The sequence below is a fragment of the Daphnia pulex genome, chromosome 12 (genome assembly GCF_021134715.1).
Source record: "Daphnia pulex isolate KAP4 chromosome 12, ASM2113471v1".
Lineage (NCBI taxonomy): Eukaryota > Metazoa > Arthropoda > Branchiopoda > Diplostraca > Daphniidae > Daphnia > Daphnia pulex.
In genome coordinates, this window is record NC_060028.1 from 9,138,678 (window position 1) to 9,160,247 (window position 21,570).

The 21,570-nt window shown below is 41.9% G+C and overlaps 3 protein-coding genes and 1 long non-coding RNA gene across 11 annotated transcripts; all 4 read left to right on the forward strand.

Annotated features, from left to right (window-relative positions):
* The first annotated feature begins 4,180 nt into the window (after positions 1-4,180).
* Positions 4,181-5,831, forward strand: LOC124209600. The gene is made up of 2 exons (XM_046607651.1): positions 4,181-4,698; positions 4,945-5,831. Exons 1-2 carry the CDS (start codon positions 4,573-4,575, stop codon positions 5,326-5,328), a joined length of 510 nt encoding a protein of 169 aa, XP_046463607.1. The 5' UTR covers positions 4,181-4,572; the 3' UTR covers positions 5,329-5,831.
* A 2,017-nt stretch (positions 5,832-7,848) lies between these two features.
* LOC124209603 (dynamin-like 120 kDa protein, mitochondrial) lies at positions 7,849-13,051 on the forward strand. Of its 8 annotated transcripts, none has more exons than XM_046607660.1 (19): positions 7,849-8,811; positions 8,951-9,095; positions 9,174-9,305; positions 9,421-9,555; positions 9,627-9,784; positions 9,853-10,016; positions 10,073-10,211; positions 10,271-10,396; positions 10,467-10,602; positions 10,665-10,759; positions 10,824-10,969; positions 11,035-11,196; positions 11,281-11,468; positions 11,525-11,739; positions 11,798-12,055; positions 12,129-12,329; positions 12,411-12,510; positions 12,662-12,772; positions 12,853-13,051. In XM_046607660.1, exons 1-19 carry the CDS (start codon positions 8,497-8,499, stop codon positions 12,915-12,917), a joined length of 2,991 nt encoding a protein of 996 aa, XP_046463616.1. In that variant the 5' UTR covers positions 7,849-8,496; the 3' UTR covers positions 12,918-13,051. The 8 variants fall into 8 exon arrangements, with proteins under 8 accessions (XP_046463616.1, XP_046463617.1, XP_046463612.1 ...); XM_046607661.1 differs by having other exon boundaries at positions 8,365-8,811; positions 9,460-9,555; XM_046607656.1 differs by having other exon boundaries at positions 8,374-8,811; positions 11,032-11,196.
* A 141-nt stretch (positions 13,052-13,192) lies between these two features.
* LOC124209605 (transcription factor HES-4-B-like) lies at positions 13,193-17,439 on the forward strand. The gene is made up of 3 exons (XM_046607665.1): positions 13,193-16,470; positions 16,563-16,649; positions 16,720-17,439. The coding sequence occupies exons 1-3, from the start codon at positions 16,417-16,419 to the stop codon at positions 17,296-17,298; spliced, it is 720 nt and encodes a 239-aa protein (XP_046463621.1). The 5' UTR covers positions 13,193-16,416; the 3' UTR covers positions 17,299-17,439.
* Positions 17,440-19,861: 2,422 nt separating this feature from the next.
* Positions 19,862-21,446, forward strand: LOC124209606. The gene is made up of 4 exons (XR_006880986.1): positions 19,862-19,966; positions 20,413-20,519; positions 20,804-21,042; positions 21,107-21,446. It is a non-coding gene; the product is annotated as an uncharacterized LOC124209606 (long non-coding RNA).
* Positions 21,447-21,570: the final 124 nt, after the last annotated feature.

Genomic DNA, 21,570 nt, shown 5'->3' on the forward strand with positions numbered 1-21,570 from the left:
GAGAAGGGGCAATTACCTTTGCACCGCTCGGCCCCAAAGTGTCCGAGTGCCGCTGCCTAGGGCTCCTCCTCCTCCCGAGTTGTTCTCATGTTTTTTGAAATGAGATTTTTCGGTTGGATAGGACGGAACCGCATCCCATCCATCCAAACGACAAGCAGATAGAAATGCGATTGCAAAGTGATAGAGAGAGGCGTTTGCGAGAGAATCAAAATTCACAATCACAAAACAATAACAGGTTGAACAGGACCGGACTTGTTGGCGTCTGCTTGTATACATCCTTGATTTAGCCATCGTGACTTGCCCCATCGTGATTGTCTACAACAAAAAGGGGGGCAGCGCAAATACTTTGCATAAATATAGGGGGGGACTTGTCAAAATTGTAAATTCAAATTTTTTACACAAAGTATATACGGTCTGAAATGAACATTTTTGTTAAATTTGTTTTTTATAAAAAAGCGCGCCGATGAAAATGGAAACGCCAACCCGCATGTGTCGCCAATCGAATGTGGCTTTATTCGGGTTAGGCAATATTAATGGTACCATACGTAATCTATTCGTCTGACCCATATCACGATCCTTTTGCGGATATTATTCGATTGAATTTTATCCCACCCAGATATCTGTTTGATTAAGTGTTTGAACATGGTCGTCTATTATCATCGATCAACATCCAAATCTATCGCGTGTGTCTGCCAAGAGTAAACTTGAAACAAATCACTTTGAACGTTTCTGAAACGTACGTACGTACTGTACGTCGATTTATTCTCGACAGCTCTCCGAAACAAACTTGTACAGCTTCCGTGTGGACGCTCACGATTCCGGGAATAAATCTGAAAAGACTTGTCTTTTTACAAGATCTAGTAGTTATACGTATTTTATTCAAAGTGCATTTAGATCTTTTGCTTTTGATTTACACACACAAGTGACTGGGGATGTTGCTACTTGCTACTGTTGCCCAGGATATCTCCGGAGGGCTCTCTTTTTTCTTTTACTTTTGTTTCTAACTTGCGCGCTCACATCTTGGACGGATCTTGTTATATGTTACACCAGAGGACGACACTTTTACGTGCGTTTTCCCTTTATTTTATTCATTTAGTTGGCTCTCCTCTCTCTCTATTCGATTGATATCACCCCTCGCTGTCAAACCGGATCATCCATCTCTTTTCCTTCTTCTTCTTATTATTTTTTCGCAGAGGGGCAGAATTCCTGCTGGACGAGAGAGAAGAGCTTCCATCGCTTCCCCAAAGGGCAGATGAATAACCGACCGTCTTTTTGGGGTTCTTTCCTCATCTCATTCGATCGGGAGATGAAAACGAGTTTGATTCCCCTGCTGCTGTTGGGCTTCTCGTCAAAGGTGCGGTCGTGATGGCCAGCGCCGAAAGTTCAAATGGCCAGACGCAACCTGCGCATGCAGATCTAATCAATTAAAAATTCGACCAGAGGACGCACGATAATACAAATCCTGGTGACAAAATCAAACGTGTGAATATAATTACGTAGTCCAAGGGCGAAGAGAACGACCGAATGAGTTTTTAACTTACCTGTTATGACGCTCTGGAGCTGGTGATAAAAGCCCCGGGGGTGCCGCAAGTTTGAGTGGCCGATCCTATATACTATGACGTCCGCTTATGCAACTATAAATTTAGATGCACTTCCAGTTGCCTTTGTTTTCTCACTCATCATCCGGCAAAGTTAATCTCGCGCCCATCTTTTGCCCCACTGCTGCAGACGAGTGGCGCTCCTGCAGCAAATCCCCCGCACGACAATCCATCACAAACTTGGCTATTACATATTTGACTAGCTTACGCGCATTTAGCCGACGCGTGGTGTGTGGTACCTAAATAATTCCAACGAATATGGCTGACCTTTTATCCTGTTCACTAGTTGATGGAGTTGAAGGTTTTTACAGCTAACGACTCTGCGTAGAGCTGGAGGGTCTACACATTTGATTAGACCAACAAAAAAAATAGATCGATGCTTACTCTGGTGACAATGACCATAAAGAATCAACCAACAAATGCAGGAAATAAACTAGGGTGGAAAACAAGCTGTTGCTACGTGGCGGGCGCGGGACCCGATATTTGGCAACTTTTTTTTTTATTATGATTTCCTTTTTATTTTTTCGCGCGCGTGCTGTGGCTGGTTTTCCCACTAGTTGGACGGGGTCTGACCTGTTTGGGCCACTCACAAGTTACTGTTGTTTGCGCTGCCAAACATCAAAGAGTTTAGACTCAGCTCCTGCTCCTGCCGGAGAGAGATAGAGTCAAAAATTGGCTTTTTGCAACTTCAAAGATATCTCTCCGTCGGGCTGCTGATAGATTTGCCCCAGCTCCTATTCACGGCGCTGGCCGATGAACCAACTCGTCTATAACGCATCCTACACAGAGAGAGAGAAAGAGAGTTCATAAATAATCTATAGGAGGGTATAGGCAGGAGCCAGGAGCCAGTGGCTTTTGTTAGCGACTTTTCGCCTATCACAAACAGAGGCGGCGTCGGAGAATACAAAGTTTTCTCGCTTCTCTTTCTCTCGTTGTCGTCCGCTCTTTTGATGTTGATTGAAGAGGTGCCTCTTTTCTTATTTCCTTCCGTTTCGTGATGATACTCGACAAAAAGATTCGTGACGCATTGATGTTCCAATTTTTGTTTTATTTCAATTTTGAGATTTTTTTTCCAGACCGAGTCGTAATTCTAGACTTTATATAACTAGACTGCACGTAGGCCTGTTACTGTATATCTACTAGTTTATTTTATTTTTATTTTTTTTTCAAAGGAGGTAAGGTTAATTATGTGTACACAACAAATCTCAAATGTCTTGGGCGATCGATACACGGGGCCAGGTCCACTTTAACGCAAATTGATGCGCCAAAACGCATCCGCCGACGGACGGACGGCCAGGTAGACTACAGTCTAACAACCGGTTGATACATGGGAGCGGAGAGCCGAGTCTATAATTGGTACTTGATGGCGCTGTGCCCGGTTGCCCTTGTTGAAAATGTTGTACATGGGACGACGTCGGCGAGCGCCGGTGGAAAGGCAAAATATTTACCTTCTCCTTCACGTCGAATTGAATTCAGCTCGCAGATGATCGACGTTAGGTTAGTTAAGTAGTATTCACGGAAACGGCGACGGTGGCGGCAGCGAGAGAGGGTAATGGGATACACTAGACTATGGATAATGTACACACACCGTGTGTATCATTCGACTTGATTCGACTTGTGTGTGTGTGTGCATGTGGGTTATTTCATTGCCTTTACAGGTCGTTGTCGCCGTCTGGTGTTGGACTAGTTCATTTACATTTTTGGTTTGATATTCCTGCCTGGAAGAGATTATTTGTATAGTGACTGGGTTCTTTGCCTTGTTTGTTATCTCTAGTAGCTGTTTTGTCAATAGTCGTAAAAAAATAAGTAGCAGCTACTACACATAGGTAAGCACCCTTATTGTTTTGTCACCAGAAACCATTGACCTTCCGGTAATTTCAAAACTCACCCGAGTTGAAAGAACAAAAGCTGTTTTGACAGTGTGCATTTAATTGAACACGTTTTATTTCTTTTTCCCCCGTTGATGATTGGATTGACGTATGTGACGTAACTTGAGGCGTTCTTTTTTTATCTCACCCTTTTTGTCGGAGTGCGCAGATACAAATTGAATCTCATCTTTTCTGGGATTGAGGAGGACGTCAAGCGCACCTTGTTGGATGTTGTGTTGAATCACGCAGTGTAGCGTCTGTCATGAACACACACGAGCCAACTTCAAAAGAAGTCGTCGCCACCCGAAATAAATACGCAACGCCCTGGATGGCTTGGTGGTGGTGGTGGTGGCGAGAGCGAGAAGCAAAAGAACCTCATTAATGTCTCCCGCTCAAAAGAAGAAGAAGAAGGAGGCGACAGTGTTAATTTGCACCGACCCGAGAACACACTTGTGCCAACACACACGCACACGTCCATACGGTCGGCTAATTCAACGCGATGAAGAATCGCCATCCGTTGGCCGGAATCTTTTGAAAAAAAAGAGTGCCGGCCGTCATTCCGGCTAGTATTTTCTTTCTACAGTTGTAGATTCTCTGTACTAGTTGAAAATAATAAAAGGGAACGCACACGTAGAGTTCTGAGCTTTGACGACGTGTGCGTTTGAGGATCCTGCGCGCGCGTGGGTAGACGTGTTCAACGGGAGCGTGTGTCGTTCACAGGCTCGACGGATAAGCGGGCGGGCTGGGCTGGGCTATAAAAGAAAGCTATCCGGACAGGTGCCACGCATCAGTTGTACGGTGTCTGCTGCTGCTCTTTCCAGTTCCTCCACTTTTTTAGCCCGTCAATTTTTCTCGCTTCTTCCTGGCCGATCTCTTTTTTTTTGAATCGCCGCGAAACTCAACATCTTTGACTTTAAACGATTTTTGCTGTTCGTTCGTCCAAGATTTCAACTGCGCCGTTGTTTGTTAGTCGCCGGGGATTCCTCGTGAATTTTTTGGCCCGTCTCACAATCGCCGGAAGTTGGTATTACACGTAGAATATTCATTTCCCCCACACACCCATAGACAGACTTGGGCCGTCCTCTCACCGCGAAATCTCAGCAAAGATGCATCAGCTGTCGGCCAAATTATCCCATCTCTCGATCGCTTTGTTTGTCCTGCTCGTTTCTTTCGCCACCGACGCCCAATCGGCTCCTCCGTCAATATCTTCCAATAACCGACCGGAAGCCCAGGTATGTCTGCTGTTGTTGGCTGTAAAAAAAAAAAAAAAAAGAGATTTGAAGTGTTTTGTTTTTAGTCGAGGGATGCGATGGAATTCACGACGCTCCTTAATCTTTTAACGATTTGATGTAAACAAGCGAGTGCAGTTATTTGGCGGGGAGTTGACCTTTTATAGCTGGTCGTGTTTTTGATTTATCGCTTTTTATCCATGTGATAACATCCGCTTGTCTTTTGTTTGATGGTCAACGGGATAATAGATGTCGATCCAGGAAATGGAGAAATTTTTTGAGGGCCTGACCCGGTACTTGCACCGACAGCATTTGGACTTGCCGAAAGTGCATCAGCAATCCCAGGAAGAGCAGCAACCTGGCAGCTACGAGGCGGATGCTATCGACCGTTCCGGCGACACGTCTGCGCCTACCGAGGCGGAGAGATCGTCTTCCTCTTCCGAATTGGCCAATCATTCTCTGTCCCATCCTCGCCCGCCGATGGCCAATAAATGGCCCTGGTCGTTGAGTCACTTGGAGAGGATCGAAGACGACCCGGACTTCAAAGAGCGCCAACAACCTTACGCCAAACGCAATTCCGAATTGATCAACTCGCTACTCGGCTTGCCGCGTTTCATGAAAGTCGTCGGATGAAAAATCAACTAATAAAAATTGGTGGGGTGGGGAGAAGAAAAAAAATCTATCGAGCACTAGGGAGGGATCGATACAAATATATAATTTCCATCCTATTATCTTCAAATGTTAACAAAAAAAAAAAACAATAAAATAATAAAAAAAAAAAAAGAAATAAAGAATAGCTAGAGTATTATATATTTAACCACCCATACATTCCAGTTAAAAACCAAATATCAAATGATGTACTTTATATGCATGCATGCCACGAGACCTACTAACTTCACCTCTTCCGCTTTCCGCAAGCGCCACATGACAATCGTTTATATAATATCCTATTCCTATCATTATTACGATCGCCGCATTTTGTAGATTGCGACGGAATTTAATATTTCATTGTCTCCGTTATCGATGGCGCACCTAAATATTAAACAAAGAATTAAAAGGGTCAACCATGAAATGAAAATCTAATAAAAAATAACCTACATGAATTATTGGTTAACCTAATAAACGATTAACTGTAACTCTGCTGAATTTCAGTTTCTCAGTTGTTATTTCAAATTTTCACATTTTCAACTTCAACTTGATGTTGAAGGTTTTCAAGAGAATAGACGGGCATCTTGCGCCCGTCTTGATTGTTTTTTGTGTCTTTCTTTTACCATCCCAAGGTCTTGAAAAAGTTTCGCAACCGCCACCTCGTCTCAATCTTCTTGTTAGTTGCTCAGGTAAACAAAAAAGCAAGAAATCACCTCTCGACTTGTGTGTTGTCAGAAAAGAAAAAGAGAATTTTCGTTAACTTTTTGTCGTTGCAATCAGGAGAGTTGTGCTTTAATGGGGCGCCCACGAAGACGAAATGAAATATTCACCTTTTGGCGTTGGCGACGGATAACGAGCCCGCATGATCGAACGTTACCTTGTAAAGACGTTTGACGAGGCATTCAGCCGATGAAGAGAATCGTGAACAGCCCCTCCTGCTCACGTCGCGGAATGATTACATCGTTTTCTACCGCGATCTTACACCCATCTACTTCAATTAAAAAAGTGCTGGGGGAAAACACGCCAGTAATGACTAGGAGAAACAGATGTTTCACCAGCACACAACACTCTCTCTCATCGGTACTTGCGTCAATGAGCAGCAATCGACAGGGGGGGGGGGGGGGGAGAAGAAAAATTCCGTCAGTCAAAAGATTGCGCTTGAACGTACCGATTAATCGAGACGGAATTCTTGTTAAGTACAGTGCAATGAGTACGCACTTGATGGCCAAGCCGCGGGATTTTATTCCCCAAACAATTTGCGATTCACGAAATTCTTTTGTGGATGTCGGTAACGAGATTGGAAAGGGCCAAGGATCATTAGCGAGTATTATGATTGTAACATGTTACGCATAAAAAAAATGGGGTGATCAATAACAATCGTCGAGTTGAATAGTTCTATCCAGCAATTTTGCAATGAAATAATTGGATACGCCAAGACTTTTGAGCTTGTCTTTCACATCCGGTTAATACACCAACCCGCCAATAATATCAGAGAATATAACAAGAGCAAAAAACTACTACATGGAAAGCCCACCGGCTAACACTTGATAGAAAAGAAACAAAAAAAAAAAACGGCTTGTCGTAACTTTTGAGCCAACTTTGTCGACATGTAGCCGCAAAGTTCAGACATGTGATATAAACTGATGTATTCGTGCTCAATAATTTCTCATTTGTATGGATTGCGCAAAAAGGCAAAGGCGGGAGTCTACACCGCACAGAAGCTCGGTTCTCCTTTTTCTGTTCGGCTATTATTATATGTTTTTGATTGAGCCCGCCAGCGACCTATACTACAGTATATAGGGCTTGTTATAACAAAGGCATCTGAATGATTATATCTCGACGTATCATCTATATAGCGTAATAATGCCAAAGTGATGCGATAGCCGACAAGTTCCTTTCGTATCTTCGCTGCAGGGATTCGCATAGATCTGCTGATTCTATATTCTTTGTAATACATTTTTTTCTTTTATTTCGCATCGCTACTTGCCTTGCAATCTTTTCCTTGTCATCTTCTTCTTCGCTCCCGTGATTTTCGAATACAAATTCACTATCCCGTGAACGAAAAATCGAACGAAAAAAAAGGAACGACTTTTCAAGTCGATTTACCTGCTTCTTTTGATGTCGGCTGGATGAAACTCGTGAAGTGTATTCGCTGAATGTCGCAAAATGCCTTGCAACTTCATACGAAATAAAATATTCCCGATTCTCGTTGAATTACCCGTAGGAGATGGGCAACCGGAAGTCTCTGATTGAAAGTAATGGATGTGTTGAAATATTGAAAAAGAATAGGCGACAGATTGACCTGGAAAGTACCAAGAAATCGCTATAGCAGTATAGCTGTGCGAGATGGATGGGTGATTACGATAGAGAAAGGCTTGATGAGAGTCCCAACGATTGCATAATACATGCCACAGCATATACTTTAGAAGGGCGGGCAACGCTTTCACCGCCGCATCAACGGGAGAGATTAATGGGCGTCATCTTTAATTATTGACATGATGCGCCATTGTTCAACGCGGCTTGTCCAACACGCCAGATAAAATCTTCCATTATTATCCACCAAACTGCAACAAAAGGAGGATAGACTGCACACTTGTAAGTAGTAACTGTACAAAATTGTGATAACAAAAAAACTAACAATGAATGGGCAGCCATTCCATTCACCATCGGAACATTACTCATCGTGCTGGAAGATTCAAGAAGGAATTCAATTCAGCGGTTATTCCAGACTTTGATAGAATAAGAGAAATCTTTCGATGTTCCTCGAATTTGCAAGGACACCTCGCCACCATTCGTCAAGTTACGGCAAAAAATCCCCAACAAGAATCTCATGAACATCACGTACGCAACGGTTTTTCTGCGACACAGATATCAATAATTGATAAGGTTGTTGGTATGCAACTATTTGTTTCATAAAAGAAACCTGTCGTGTACAGTAATCGAAAACTGGAATACGTTACCGAAATGACCGTTTTTGAATAATGCTGACGTCACAGTGTTAGATGGCGCGCGCGCCAGTGGAAAACGCACCGAGTGCAGTTCGAGTGTGCCCTGAGTCACGTGACTTTCATGGCCGCTGCCATGCCTGTGATGTTTTGAAAATAGCTCTCGTCTTTTTTGAGCTCTTTAATCGTGAAATTCATCGTCTAGAAAATGATTTCTACGGTGAACAAATTTAAAAAGGCTGGTATGTCTTTGAGGCCTATGGTTTCTTCCTCAACTGGACCCAGTAGTACCTCTCAAATATTGAAGTACAGAAACTACCAAACCATGACTGGACAATATTACCGGCACCGAGGAATACTATCAAGACATTCACCATTAAATCGATCAATCCCATTCCAAAATCCAGCCATTTATCAAACCAGAAATGTTGGATTCATGGTGGGACGAATAATCAGGGGAGTACTAAAAATTCGTTACTTGCTTATCGGAGGAGCTGTTGGTGGGGGGATTTCCCTCCAAAGGGTGAGTTAATAGTAATTTGTAATTAATGTAATTGACTAAAGACGTATAACATTTCAACCTTTATCTCGCTACATTAATAAATAGTGTTGTGATGTTGAAAGTAACCAGACTGATGTTAACCATATGATTTTGTTTTTAGTCTTACGAAGAATGGAGAGATTCTTTGCCAGATTCCAAATGGATAAAAGATTTGTTCCCTTCTACAGAAAAAGTTGATTCATTTCGAGGCTCTTTAATGGATCTTTCGTCCAAATTCAGAGACTCGCTGGAAGGCTTGGATATAGGTATACATTTTGATGGATGTTAACTTACATACAGCCTTTGTTTGATTAAACTTATTTTCTCCTCCATATTCGTTTTAGATCCAAGACTGAAGGTGTTTGGAGATCGTAAGATCAGCGAATTGAGGGCCTGGTTCGACAACAGGCTAGAAGACGCCATTAAAGCAGCAGAGGATGAAGGAAAAGAAGGGAATGATAAAGTCATCACCCAAGGTACAGTACTCTGTGATTGCTAACTGTCTTCTGGTTTCGCTTTTAATGGTTCGTTGTCAACGGTTTTCGGTTTCTTTTTATGTGTGCTTTCTACGTCTGTTGTAATTACATATAGGGATCAACAATGGACTGAACTTGTTCTATCTTGCCATAGATAGCGTTTCCGATGTGGCCTCTCCCGTTGTGCTCGCCGAGTCTTTCGTCACTCCTACTGGTGCAGAGAAACATGCAGAAGAGAGAAAGAAAGCAGGTATTCTCAAGGATATAAGACTTATCACGTCAGGGTGACATGGAGTGACTGACAATCTTGATCAATTGCAGAGAGTATGCAGCAGAAGATTGACAAAATGCAGGAGGAATTGATGAAAGTGCAACTCAAGTACCAGAAAGAGTTGGAGAAGCTCGAGAGAGACAACAAAGAGTTACGCAAACAACTTCTACTTAAAGGTCACAGCGGGTCGACCAATCGCAAAATCAAGGTATCCTTGTGCCAGTAATCTATTTTGGGATGTAATTATTAGTTAATCAATGATCTACCTCCTTACAGAAGTCTTTGATTGACATGTACAGCGAAGTCCTGGACGAACTATGTGATTACGATGTAGGCTACAGTACCCATGACCATTTGCCACGTGTCGTTGTAGTAGGAGATCAAAGTTCGGGCAAAACTTCGGTTCTGGAGATGATTGCCCAGGCTCGCATCTTTCCTCGGTATGTTTGTTACAATAAACTTTTCGTTCATCCGGTTTTTAATATGACATTGATAGGGGTGCGGGCGAAATGATGACGCGAGCTCCAGTAAAGGTCACGCTTAGCGAAGGCCCTTATCACATTGCCCAGTTCAAGGATTCTTCCCGCGAATTCGACCTTTCTAAAGAATCCGATTTGTCCGATTTGCGTAAAGAGGTACACTCATTTATCTTGCTCTCTTTTTCCAAATTACAATATTGTTGTTGTCGTTATAGGTTGAATTGCGAATGTTGAACAGCGTCAAGCACGGGAAGACAGTGAGCTCGGAAGTTATCTCCATGACTGTCAAAGGTCCTGGACTTCAACGTATGGTTCTGGTGGACTTGCCGGGCATCATTAGCGTAAGCATTTCATTTTCTCGGAATTCATTGACGTCTTACTAATTACTACTTCACATTTTCATACAAACAGACACAAACCACCGAAATGGAGAGTGGTACGAGAGAAGCCATCCGTCAAATGACGCAAACTTACATGTCGAACCCGAACGCCATCATCCTGTGCATACAGGACGGTGCCGTTGATGCTGAGCGGAGCAACGTCACAGGTTATTATTATTGTTAATGCTGTTTAGCTGAAAGATGTATAAACCTATAATTTAAATCACAGATTTGGTTGCACAAATGGATCCCCAAGGTAAACGAACAATATTTGTTCTCACCAAGGTGGATTTGGCCGAAGAAAACCTAACCAAACCTGATCGCGTAAGACCCAAAATATGCCTAAACTACGAAGCCACAGTTGTAATTCAAGTAATTTTTCATTTAGATTCGCAAAATCTTGTCTGGGAAACTCTTTCCAATGCGAGCTCTCGGATATTTTGCGGTTGTGACGGGACGCGGAAACAAAGACGATTCCATCGCCACGATCAAACAATACGAAGAGAATTTCTTCTCCACGTCGAAGCTATTTAAGTGAGAAACCAACCAAGTTTTACTTTATAAAGATTATTTACAATGATTCTGGCAATTACTAGCAGAGAAGGCCTGGTTCCGTCGACGCAAGTGACAACCAAAAATTTGAGTTTAGCCGTTTCCGAATGTTTTTGGAAAATGGTCCGCGAGACTGTTGAGCAGCAAGCCGACGCTTTCAAAGCGACTCGTTTTAACTTGGAAACGGAATGGAAAAATAACTTTCCGAGGTAACATTTCTCAGGTTTCTTTAAAAACCCTTTTGAATGTAAAATTGGACTAACCTTTTCCAATTGTTTCATCGGTAACGAAAGGCTACGAGAATTGGATCGGAATGAACTTTTTGAGAAAGCCCGTGGCGAGATACTTGATGAAGTAGTCAACCTTAGTCTAGTCTCGCCCAAAGAGTGGGAAGAAGCCTTGATGAAGAAGTTGTGGGAGAAGGTAGCAACCCACGTTTTTGAAAACCTGTATCTACCAGCTGCTCAGAGCAATTCATCAGGTAAAAATCAAATCTGGATGAATCTGGGGCGGTTGTAACCGCCGTTTATTCTACAGGAACATTCAACACGACGATTGACATCCGTCTAAAACAATGGGCCGATCAGCAACTACCCCGTAAAAGTGTCGAATGCGCCTGGGAAACCCTCAAAGAAGAATTCAATCGGCTTGTGGAAAAGGCCAAATTATCGAAGGATCACGACAACATTTTCGACCAGCTGAAGGCTGCCGTAGTCGACGAATCCATGCGAAAGCACCAGTGGGAAGATAAGGTAATGTATCTAGTTCATTTATTATCTGAACATTGAACTGAATTTTTGTGATGGACAGGCGGCTGAAGTGTTGCGTGTTATCCAACTCAACACGCTGGAAGACCGTTCAGTTCACGACAAACAACAATGGGACTCTGCTGTTCAATTTGTCGAGCGTTCCGTCAAAGAAAAGCTTCAAGTCACTGAAGAAAACCTCAATAATTTAGTCGGACCTAGTCGGACCCAGCAGTGGTTGCAATGGACAAACGCGACATCCGAACAAAAAGAGCACGCTGCTGTCAAGAACGAGTTGGAACGTCTTCTCTTTTCTGAAAGGGTAACTAATCTACACATTTGAAGGACATAAATTAATTGGTAAACTCATTTAAATTTTTTTATTTCATGCATAGAATCACCCTCCTACTCTGTCGTATGAAGAGTTGACAGCAGCCAGACGCAACATGCAGACGAACGGGGTCGACGTGGACAACGAGTTCATTCGCCAGACATGGCACCATGTTTACCGTCGCCATTTCCTACGCAAAAGCCTTTCAAGAGCTTACGAGTGCCGTAAAGGCTTCTGGATGTACCATCAGGGACTGGAGAACGAGGTACGACGATAAATCCATTGTTGTATTTTTAATAAGATTGCTAGATATAATACTCCATTTCTGTTACTTCATTTTTCATAGCAGGTGGTAGACTGCAACGACGTAGTGCTCTTTTGGAGGATTCAACAGATGTTGAAGGTCACGGCGAACGCTCTACGGCAGCAAATCATGAATCGAGAGGGTAAGTGCCAGCCAGCCACCTCTTTAACGATATTTTGTAGTTGCGTCGCAAAACGGCTGGAGAAATCTCGAGTTGTTTTGATGCCTCGGTGTCGGCTTTCACATCGAAAGACATGCTCTAACAAAAACATATATCTTTTTCAAACCACTAGCCCGTCGTTTCGAAAAAGAAATTAAGGAGGTCTTAGAGGTCTATTCCCAAGACCGGGAGAAAAAGGAGCAACTGCTGACTGGGCGGAGAGTACAGTTAGCCGAGGAATTAAGTAAATATTTATCAATATTCAATTTGCCTATCACAGAGTCCTGATAGATTTCTCCCTATCTCTTAATTTCTCAAATGCAGAAAGAGTGCGCCAGATTCAAGAGAAACTGGAGGAGTTTATAAAGTCACTGAACGCCGAAAAGTGATACAACTTATTTAACTCGGTGGTATATCTTTACGTGCTGAAATGTACATGAACCTTTTTTTTTCCGCATACTAGTCGATCGTTCTGTTTCAGGATAAAACAAAAATAATACTAATTACAATTTCGGAAAAGAGATATAACAAATAGTTTTTCGCTATCTTTTGGAAACATTCCATTTCGGTTATCGATTCGTCAAGAATGCCGTGCGATTTTACACTTTCTGGGTGAAAAGCGTAGATAATAAATCAGGACCACTTGAAAAGTCGGGCGACCGTGAAAAGTTAAAAAACCAGTCTTCTCACTCTAGAAAATGGCGACTCAGATATCCAGTCGTGCAGATGACTAAAATCAAAGATTAAGAGAGGAAAAATCAACCGAAAAAAAGGAGGCAAATACGTAGAAGAAAGACGGGAGCTTTTAGTAGGGGAGAAGAAAAAACCTTGTCTCCACGTTGCCTCTCATGCTGGTTGGACTTCACGCTTGACTAGACGGGCAAGTGCCAATCTGCCTTAACCATCTAACCCCCATAAACTTGAGACGCAACAAGTTTTTTTTTTTTTTTTTTTCGCTTTTGAATTGATGGCCAAGAGGGGCGAAAGAGTTGCATTCAATTGCATCGTAGTAGATCGTGGCACCCCTTTATGCGTTTTTGCTTCCCTTAGCAGTACCAAAAAATGTGACCCATTGAATGAAATATCTGACAGCTTCCAGCGGATTAAAGATTGACGGAACAATGGGGCTCTACACCAAGGACATAGAACACGAATTCAAACAGGTTGAATAACTCCAGAGGAGGAGGAGGAGGGTGGATGGATGGATGGTTACCAATCGATTAAGAAGGGTAACCCCCCTCCCTTTCCCTTTTTATCGTAAGAAATGTAGAAGTTTCTTTTTTTTCTTCCTCCCAGATTCAGATTTTTTTTTTGTACACAAAAACTTGTTATTTGTATAGGATCTGATAATGTCCCTTTCATTCCTTATGTTCCCCTCCAACGTTCTTCTCCTCCTTCATGCCAAAGGATTAAAAAAGACGTGAATCGATCAGACCGGCACGGAGGGGCGGGCCTGAATTCCGATCGTTTTTCTTTCTAGCGCGCGTTCCGCGTTCGGAGACACGCACGATGCGCGCGCGATTGACGTAGTAAGTAAACCCCCCTAAAAAAAAAATAATAATAAAATAAAATAAAAAAGGAGAGAAGCCGAAAAATCTGGAAAGTTTATTTTCCATTTGATTTTTCTGCTTCGACACCCTTCATCCGTCCCCATCTTTGTCGTGAGAGTCTCCACCCTTTTTTTCAACCCCTTGGTAAATAAGATATCCTCCTCCTCTTGGCTTCGTTTTTCCCTCCGTCGTTCTTTTCTTCCATCCGATTCGATTCGGATGTGAAAACAGTCCCCCCCCCTTCGTCCATCGGAATGGAGTTTGAAAAAAAGGGGGGAGAAAATATCTATAAAGTTGCAACACCGCCTTCAAAGATTTATTATTGTGTGGTGCATGCGGCCCGAGCCCTTTTTTCTTTTCTTTCCCTCAGCTTTATTACCGGTCCGAGATGATATGACCACCGCGCGCTGGCTGCTGTTGCTACTTTGGATGTTGATGCCGAACAACCGTCGAGCGCGGCGGCGGCGGCGGCGACCACTTGTGTGGTCAACATTCTTCACGGTCCGGTGCGTTTGCTTTTTCCCTTCACAAAACGAAATCTTAATGGTCCGTCGTACAACCGGCTACTGATTAACGGTCGATATGTCAGATTTTTTTTCTCCGAATAAAAAGGAACGTGGAATTGGTTACACTCAAATTGGCTTTCTGAGGGAGATCAAACGGCCAGATGGAATACCCCCATGTCTCATTATTATTTCCAAATGCCGTCGATATCCAACCGTCTTGACATTTTAAAAACAACCTAGAAGAGTCGTCAATCCACCGATCGTGATAAACTGTCGAGAGCGCTCCTTTTTTATTATTGACGAGGAAGAAAACAAATTCCCGCTTTAATGAATCATTTCGCCGCATCATCCATCCTTCGTCTTTTTTTGTGTGTGGGCTTGCTTTTTTGGTCCCGAAAGTGCTCTGCACGGCACACACACACACACACAAAAGCGAATTGTGTCGGGTTCTCCTTTCAGGCGATGGCGTGTGCCGGGCGCACGGTCCCGGTGATCACCACCGAAACGGCTTGGCGTTGTTCATCATAGGCTTCCAAGAGAACAAATAGATCGAACGTGAGGATAACGTTTTCTTTTTTCGTTCGTAACATTTAAAAAATGTTAAGTTTTCTTTTTTTTTTAAAGTTTTCTTCTTCTTTTGATTGTTTGATACTGGAGAATCTTTACTGCCAAGTTGTGGCTTGTTGGAAGACCCCGGCTGAGAGTAACAAGAAGAAATCCATAGGCAAAGGCAAGAAATCGTTGGGTTCGACTCGTTGGTTGAGGAAGACGTGGAAACGTGACCCTCAGCCCTTGGGAGCGGCTTATACTCTTACAGACAGTGCACACGCCACTGTAATCTCCCGCTTTCCTTATTTTCCTTTCTCGACACGAAAAATCGACTACTATTCCTCTATGAAGATATCAAAACCCAGAGGGAAGAAAACGCCCGTCTCCCGGTGCGTGTGATCTGTAACAATACGCATTGGCCGAAATCGCAATCGGCTGCCATCCGCGCAACATTCGGCATTTCGAAAAGAGAGAGAGAAAAAAAACAAACGCAACAGGTGTCTCGAGTTTATCTTCATTGAGGCGTGCGTTGGTGATGATAACCCCGTCCGCCGCCGCCGAAAGAAAACAAAACGGGCCGAATAACAACCAATGTGACGGGAAAAACAGGAAGGAGAGATTCAAAACAAATGTGAAACGAGATTGTAGGGCGTTGTCCGCCCTTTTTTTCTTTCTCGTCTGCGGAGATTTGTAACACGTAATTCAAATTCTGTCGGGTTGGGTTCATGGGCAGTCAACCGTTCTCTTCAATTTCATTTGGTGAACTCATCTAATTCAAGTATTCCAATTTTTCTAACGTGCTTGTCTACCGTCTTTTTCTTCTCGTTCGTAAATTATTACTCCTCGATTCGACGGATTTGTTTATTTACTGGATTTTGTTTCCCAAATTCAAACTGAAACGGAGTTTAACCAGTGGCGGATAGAGTGGTGAGGAAGAGAGAGAAAAAAAGAAGCCACGCGACGTATCCACGCGCCTTTCGTCATTGGCTCTCCCGGAGAGTCACGTGATCCTTGTCCAGGGGAAAGAAGGCTCTACTAATCTTTCTCGGCTCTTTCTCGTTTTACACAAGAAAGAGGAAGATGAAGGACCTGCCTCTTACTCTCTCCCGAGGGAAGATTTTATTTTTTGAAAGGGCTCGTTTTTACTTGATTAAGTCGCCCCAGTCGTCTCGGACTCGTTGTCGAGAGTGGTCGCGTGTTGTCGTACATCGTCTGTGAATATAACAAGCCCATAAGAAGAAGAAGAAGAAGAAGAAGAAGAAGAAACAAAAACAACAAACGCCATGACAGCCAAAAGCGACAAGAATCTCAAAAGCAGTCGCAGTGATAAGCGCCGGGTATGCAAGTTTTTGATCTCGCTCGACTTTTTTTTCTTTCTTTCTTTGAATTGTTGAAATTCCATTTTAATCTGATCAATCGATTCGTTTAGACCAACAAGCCGTTGATGGAAAAGCGACGTCGAGCGCGAATCAATCACAGCCTGTCGGTTCTCAAGAGCCTGATCATCAAGGACGAAGTAGGTTTTTGTTTGGGTTTCCAATATTTAACGCTACTACAATTTTCCATCTTGTTTGATTCGGTGTCAGGCCAACAGTTCGAATCCAGCTTCGCAGTCGTCTCGACTCGAGAAGGCGGACATTCTCGAGCTGACAGTTATGCATTTGCGGACGTTGGAAAAAGAGAAAGAGGAACATTTACAGCAGCAAAAAGAGCAGTCCGAACTCACCGGAAAGGAAAGCAACAAGATCGACAATGACGTCAAATCGTATCGACTCGGTTATCAAGCCTGTTGCCATGACATTGGTCGTTTTTTGGACGGACCGGTCTCTGATTTAACCAAAGAACGCTTGATGGAACATCTCCAGGAGAGGAAGCAAAAGATCTTTCAGCCCAACAATAACGGCGATCCGGCGGATGCAAATCTCATCACCCCGACACGTTTGTCCGATGGCCGCCTGGCTCTCATTTTCTCGTCGTCCTGCTCGTGGCTTTCAGGCGGAATGGATTTACAGTCACCTTCTTCTTCCTCTTCTTCTTCTTCCTCGCCATCGTCGTCATTCCAGTCAAATCCTGTCCCGGCCACACCACCTTCTTCTCCGGATCAACAAGTTATGCTTCAACCGTCGACAAACTCGGTCGGCAGTGTCTGGCGGCCTTGGTTCTAAAGTGCAAAAGTATGCCATGCCATTACGGTTATTCGAGTGTTCCTTTCTTTCTCTCTATTTTACACAAATCTTTTTTGTACATACACATGCTGATGAATCCATTGAACTGTGTTCCGAGCGGATTAAACGCTGATATCTCTGAACGATGATCTCCCTTCTCAGCTTTCCAGATTCCAATCTCGATGGGCCTCACCCCCCTACCCACGAAAGTAAGAATATGTTCACTGGACGGTCTTGACATTGGAGAGCTGAATTCGCGAAATGATTTGCATTCCACTGTACAAGTTGATCACAATAATGAAATATCGGGTTACTCTTTTATTCGTTTTTGGCCTATTCAACAACTGTCGATCTTTCGCCCTTCTTCAAATTCGAATGATTTGTGCGTGCACAAAGAGAGTGGCATGGGAAAAAGTTTCAGCCGTTTTTGTGCGTTCCGAAAAGAAAATGGAAATTACAACGTTTAACGAGCTCGTAAAAGCTGCTAGGTGGTTGAGGAGAATTGAGCACTTTGACGCACTGCTGGCCACATGGCAAGAATTTGGCTTACTTCCTAAACGAATAACGACTACCGGCCACCAGCAGATCGAATTGAGCTGGACGCAGAGACGTTGTGCTCCCACTCAAATGAGCTCAGTTGATGTTTGCCGCGCGCAATTCAAAAGCACTTCCAGTTTTTTTTTCTTTCTTCCGTTCTACTGCACTCTATCCTTTTTTGTTTTGTTTTGATTTCTAAAAAAGCGGATAAGCGACAGCCGCTATTTTGATTTCCAGCGAAAGAAGTAAAAATATTTAGTGGTCTCAACGGTCACTATTCACCCTGCCCTCGTTACTCGAATCCTTTTGACGATTCAATTTCGGCCGTGAACCGACTGCCAACTAGGTCACCGTCATCTTTGTTCTAACAAGGAAATCTGAAGTGAAATGAACGATTCTTGCTGCTGTAGTTCAATGCCGAAATAACATACAGCAAAGACGGACTTTGTCTGCCGACGGTATTCGATCCTCCCTTATTTTGAAGAAACCTTGTACAGAATTGAGCACGCGCGATAATTTGGGATAAATAAGACATCTTTCCAGCTTTACTGAAACATTTCGAATAGCAAAAAGATATCTTTGTGTGCGGTTTAGCGGTCAATTTCTTTCACGTCGCACGGTTCGACTGTTAGGAGAGCCCAACCTTTGATATGGCAACAGCGAGTTCAAAGGTCAGTTGCGCTTTACAGTTGTCTATCAAAATTCGATTTTTGTTTTTCAGGTCATAGGTAAAGTTAGCCGCTATTTACAAAGTATATCACGACACAAGCAAGTATAATGAAATCGAAAGTCTCAACCAGCTCTCAACCCTCTAAACTAAACAATGGACATAGCTGCCATCTGTGGATGTGGAATTCAACAGTTACTGATTTACGCCGTGTACGCGTGTTACCTCTATGAATTTGAATAACAGTATTTTTACAAAAAAAAGTTATTTTATGCTTCTTCAAACTAAAGTTTTTATTTCTTTATTAGTCCTTTTTTTATCAGCAGTAAATTTATGTTACAGGCAGGCTATGTTCATGTGATTTCTTGTATTATTCGACTGAGTGGAATTTAACATAGTTTTTTAAATCAAAAACGGAGAATATTCTTCATTCCAGGACAACATTAATAGAAATGCAAATTCAAGCGATTATTCGTATTTGAAAAAAAAAAAAAATTATTAGGCGGTTGCTTCATAAATTTGCAACACTGCTTCGTGTTCCATTTCTCCCCTTTTTTCATAGGTTCTAGTTATTATTTCAATTATTCATTCAATAATACGTCTTGACTTCATCTCAATTTCACTCAAATTTCCCTTATTGCAGTCCGCAGAGCTTTCCATAATATTTTGCTGTCCATTTCTTGTTCTTGCTTACTTGTGATGACGGTAGTTCCCTCGGTGGTAGTTGTTTTTCACTAAAATTTTCCTTATTGGCAGTCCGCAGAGCTTTCCATAATATTTTGCTTTCCATTTCTTGTACTTGCTTACTTGTGATGGTGGTTGTTTCCTCGGTTGTTGTTGCCTCGGTGGTAGTTGTTTCCTCGGTTGTGGTTGTGGCCTCGGTTAAAAAAAATTGATTTAAATTAAAACCTTTAATTTAAAAAAAATTGTCAAAAATCGTAAATTTTCCTGAGGCATGGAATTATATTTTCGTGGAATCATGACATTCACGGAGAATCGGAGATGAACAGATGACGAATATTTGTTATTCGGTTTATTTTCCGTCCAGTGACTCTAGTCGTCGCTAAGGGCTGTCACTATCGATGACAACTGACAAATCCCAATTTCTACTCAACAGTCGACAAGCGAGGAGAAATAGGTAATGTCGTTGACAAAACCTAGACGACGCAAATCGCAAATACAGTATCCCTTCGGGTACCTTGCTAAGTCTAACGCAGGTAGCTGACAATGACTCTAGTCGTCACTAAAGGCTGTCACTAGGTGGCTAAATATTTCAGTGTGTTTAGGGATTGAACTATTCAGCCCTAGTGTGTTTTAGGAGAGGGGAGGAGGCATCAAATGATCAAAGTGAAAGTGCTGAGACAACTGGCTTTCTATTATTTCTTTTCTATCGAGATGCTGTCCGAGGATGGTTATGTTAGTCGTTGCAGGGTATTTTCTTTGACATTGTCTTCATGAAAAAAGGTAACTCCTGATTTTATTCTTAATTTAAATGTTTTTATGGTTAATATTCAGGTAACATAGCCTTAAATTTATACTAGCTAATTCCATGTGGCCATGCCTGTTGCACACTTGTACAAAATGTCGTCTCTTGCTCTTGCTGCATGTTTTGTCACATGCAAAAATACTTTAGAATAGTACAAGTAATAATGTTGAGTAACTTGATAGTTCTAAGACTTTGTTTCCACATTAAAATTCTGTGATTTAGTTTCTGATAGAAATTGAATATTTTAAAATACCAATTTCATACATTTGTAATCTTAAGTTACACATCAGTTGCAAATATTTTCTGTGATTTGTTTGGTGAATTTTTTCAATTGAGAGATGCACTTGAATTAAGTTTGTGAAGACATGCACTATATTTAATAATAATTTGAAAAGTCTTACTAATCTAATTTATTTTGTGACAGGTTGGTGGAGATCGTTCTCAACATGAAGTGCTAAGTCAACAAGTGCCTGTGATGAGGTCTACCATGTTCTGAGATGAAAATGTGCAGAAAACAGGAAATCTGAAATGGTAACATCTACTTGTAATAAGGCAACTTCACTACTTCAGTGGGTTAGCATTTTGCTTAAATTTTTAGTCATTGTTAGAGTTCTTTGCTTAGAGTTTACTTGAATTGGGCATCAAATTCTTGATTTAACATCTAACTGCTTCAAGTAAATAGCCTTTGTGAAAAGACTTTCATCAGCTTGTGAAAATTTGTAATTTTAAACTTTTTTTTCTTACACAAAACTGAATTTCCCCTTTTTATTTGTTTGTAAGTGTTCTCGGTTTATTAATGTTCTTTTGCTTTGTAGGATTCCTTGGTCAGTCTGGAGCTGTTAATGGTGGTGATGTCTGGTGTGCAGTGGTGTGGCAGTTATTTTCTGATTGAGAGATTAACTGAAATGGATCTTTTGAGGACTTGCAGTTCAACTTCAGACTTCAATTTACCATGCTGGTGTCCATGCAGTGTTGAGCTTTTGTGCAAGATAGTTGGTGTTGCCTGATGGTTGTCTGGCATTTGTTGTCTCTTGCTACCTGTACCCACATTGAGGTAATGCTGGATGAAATGTTTTATTTAATTATTGATTTGAACTAAATCTCTGTTCTTGTTTCAGTTCAATCGGATGCCGCCGTTCCACACTTGATCCACTGGTGAAGCTGAGGAGAAGTTGCTGAAATTCAAGACTAAAAATTATTTAAATTTAGACCAATTAAAGATGCATATCTTTTGTCCCTTTTCCCTAAGTAAACAACATGTCCTCAGTTGGTTGGTTGTGTGAAATTCAGTAATGTTATGATGGAATATGGAGTTGCAATGAGATTTGATAATTTCTGAGAGATTCGTTAAACTACAAACTTAAACTGATCCAATTAACTACTTTCTCCATAACAATTCTTAACATTTTGCTCTAAATCAGAACCATGACCTTTAAAAAAATAAATTATTGAAACCAACATTTTTCTACTATTTATTTATTATTTTCTTTACCAATAAAATATACCTTTTTAAAAATTTCCTGCCCAAATTTTTATTAATTTCTAAATTTTGCTAAAAACAACCCACCATAATTTTTTTTAC

Bases quoted from the DNA above. Each gene is read 5' to 3' on its own strand.
- LOC124209600 (XM_046607651.1), top strand. From the start codon at position 4,573: ATGCATCAGCTGTCGGCCAAATTATCCCATCTCTCGATCGCTTTGTTT. The intron at 4,699-4,944 runs GTATGTCTGCTG...ACGGGATAATAG, and splicing joins ATAACCGACCGGAAGCCCAG to ATGTCGATCCAGGAAATGGA.
- LOC124209603 (XM_046607656.1), top strand. From the start codon at position 8,497: ATGATTTCTACGGTGAACAAATTTAAAAAGGCTGGTATGTCTTTGAGG. The intron at 10,017-10,072 runs GTATGTTTGTTA...TGACATTGATAG, and splicing joins CAGGCTCGCATCTTTCCTCG to GGGTGCGGGCGAAATGATGA. The intron at 12,773-12,852 runs GTAAATATTTAT...TCTCAAATGCAG, and splicing joins ACAGTTAGCCGAGGAATTAA to AAAGAGTGCGCCAGATTCAA.
- LOC124209605 (XM_046607665.1), top strand. From the start codon at position 16,417: ATGACAGCCAAAAGCGACAAGAATCTCAAAAGCAGTCGCAGTGATAAG. The intron at 16,471-16,562 runs GTATGCAAGTTT...CGATTCGTTTAG, and splicing joins GTCGCAGTGATAAGCGCCGG to ACCAACAAGCCGTTGATGGA. The intron at 16,650-16,719 runs GTAGGTTTTTGT...ATTCGGTGTCAG, and splicing joins GCCTGATCATCAAGGACGAA to GCCAACAGTTCGAATCCAGC.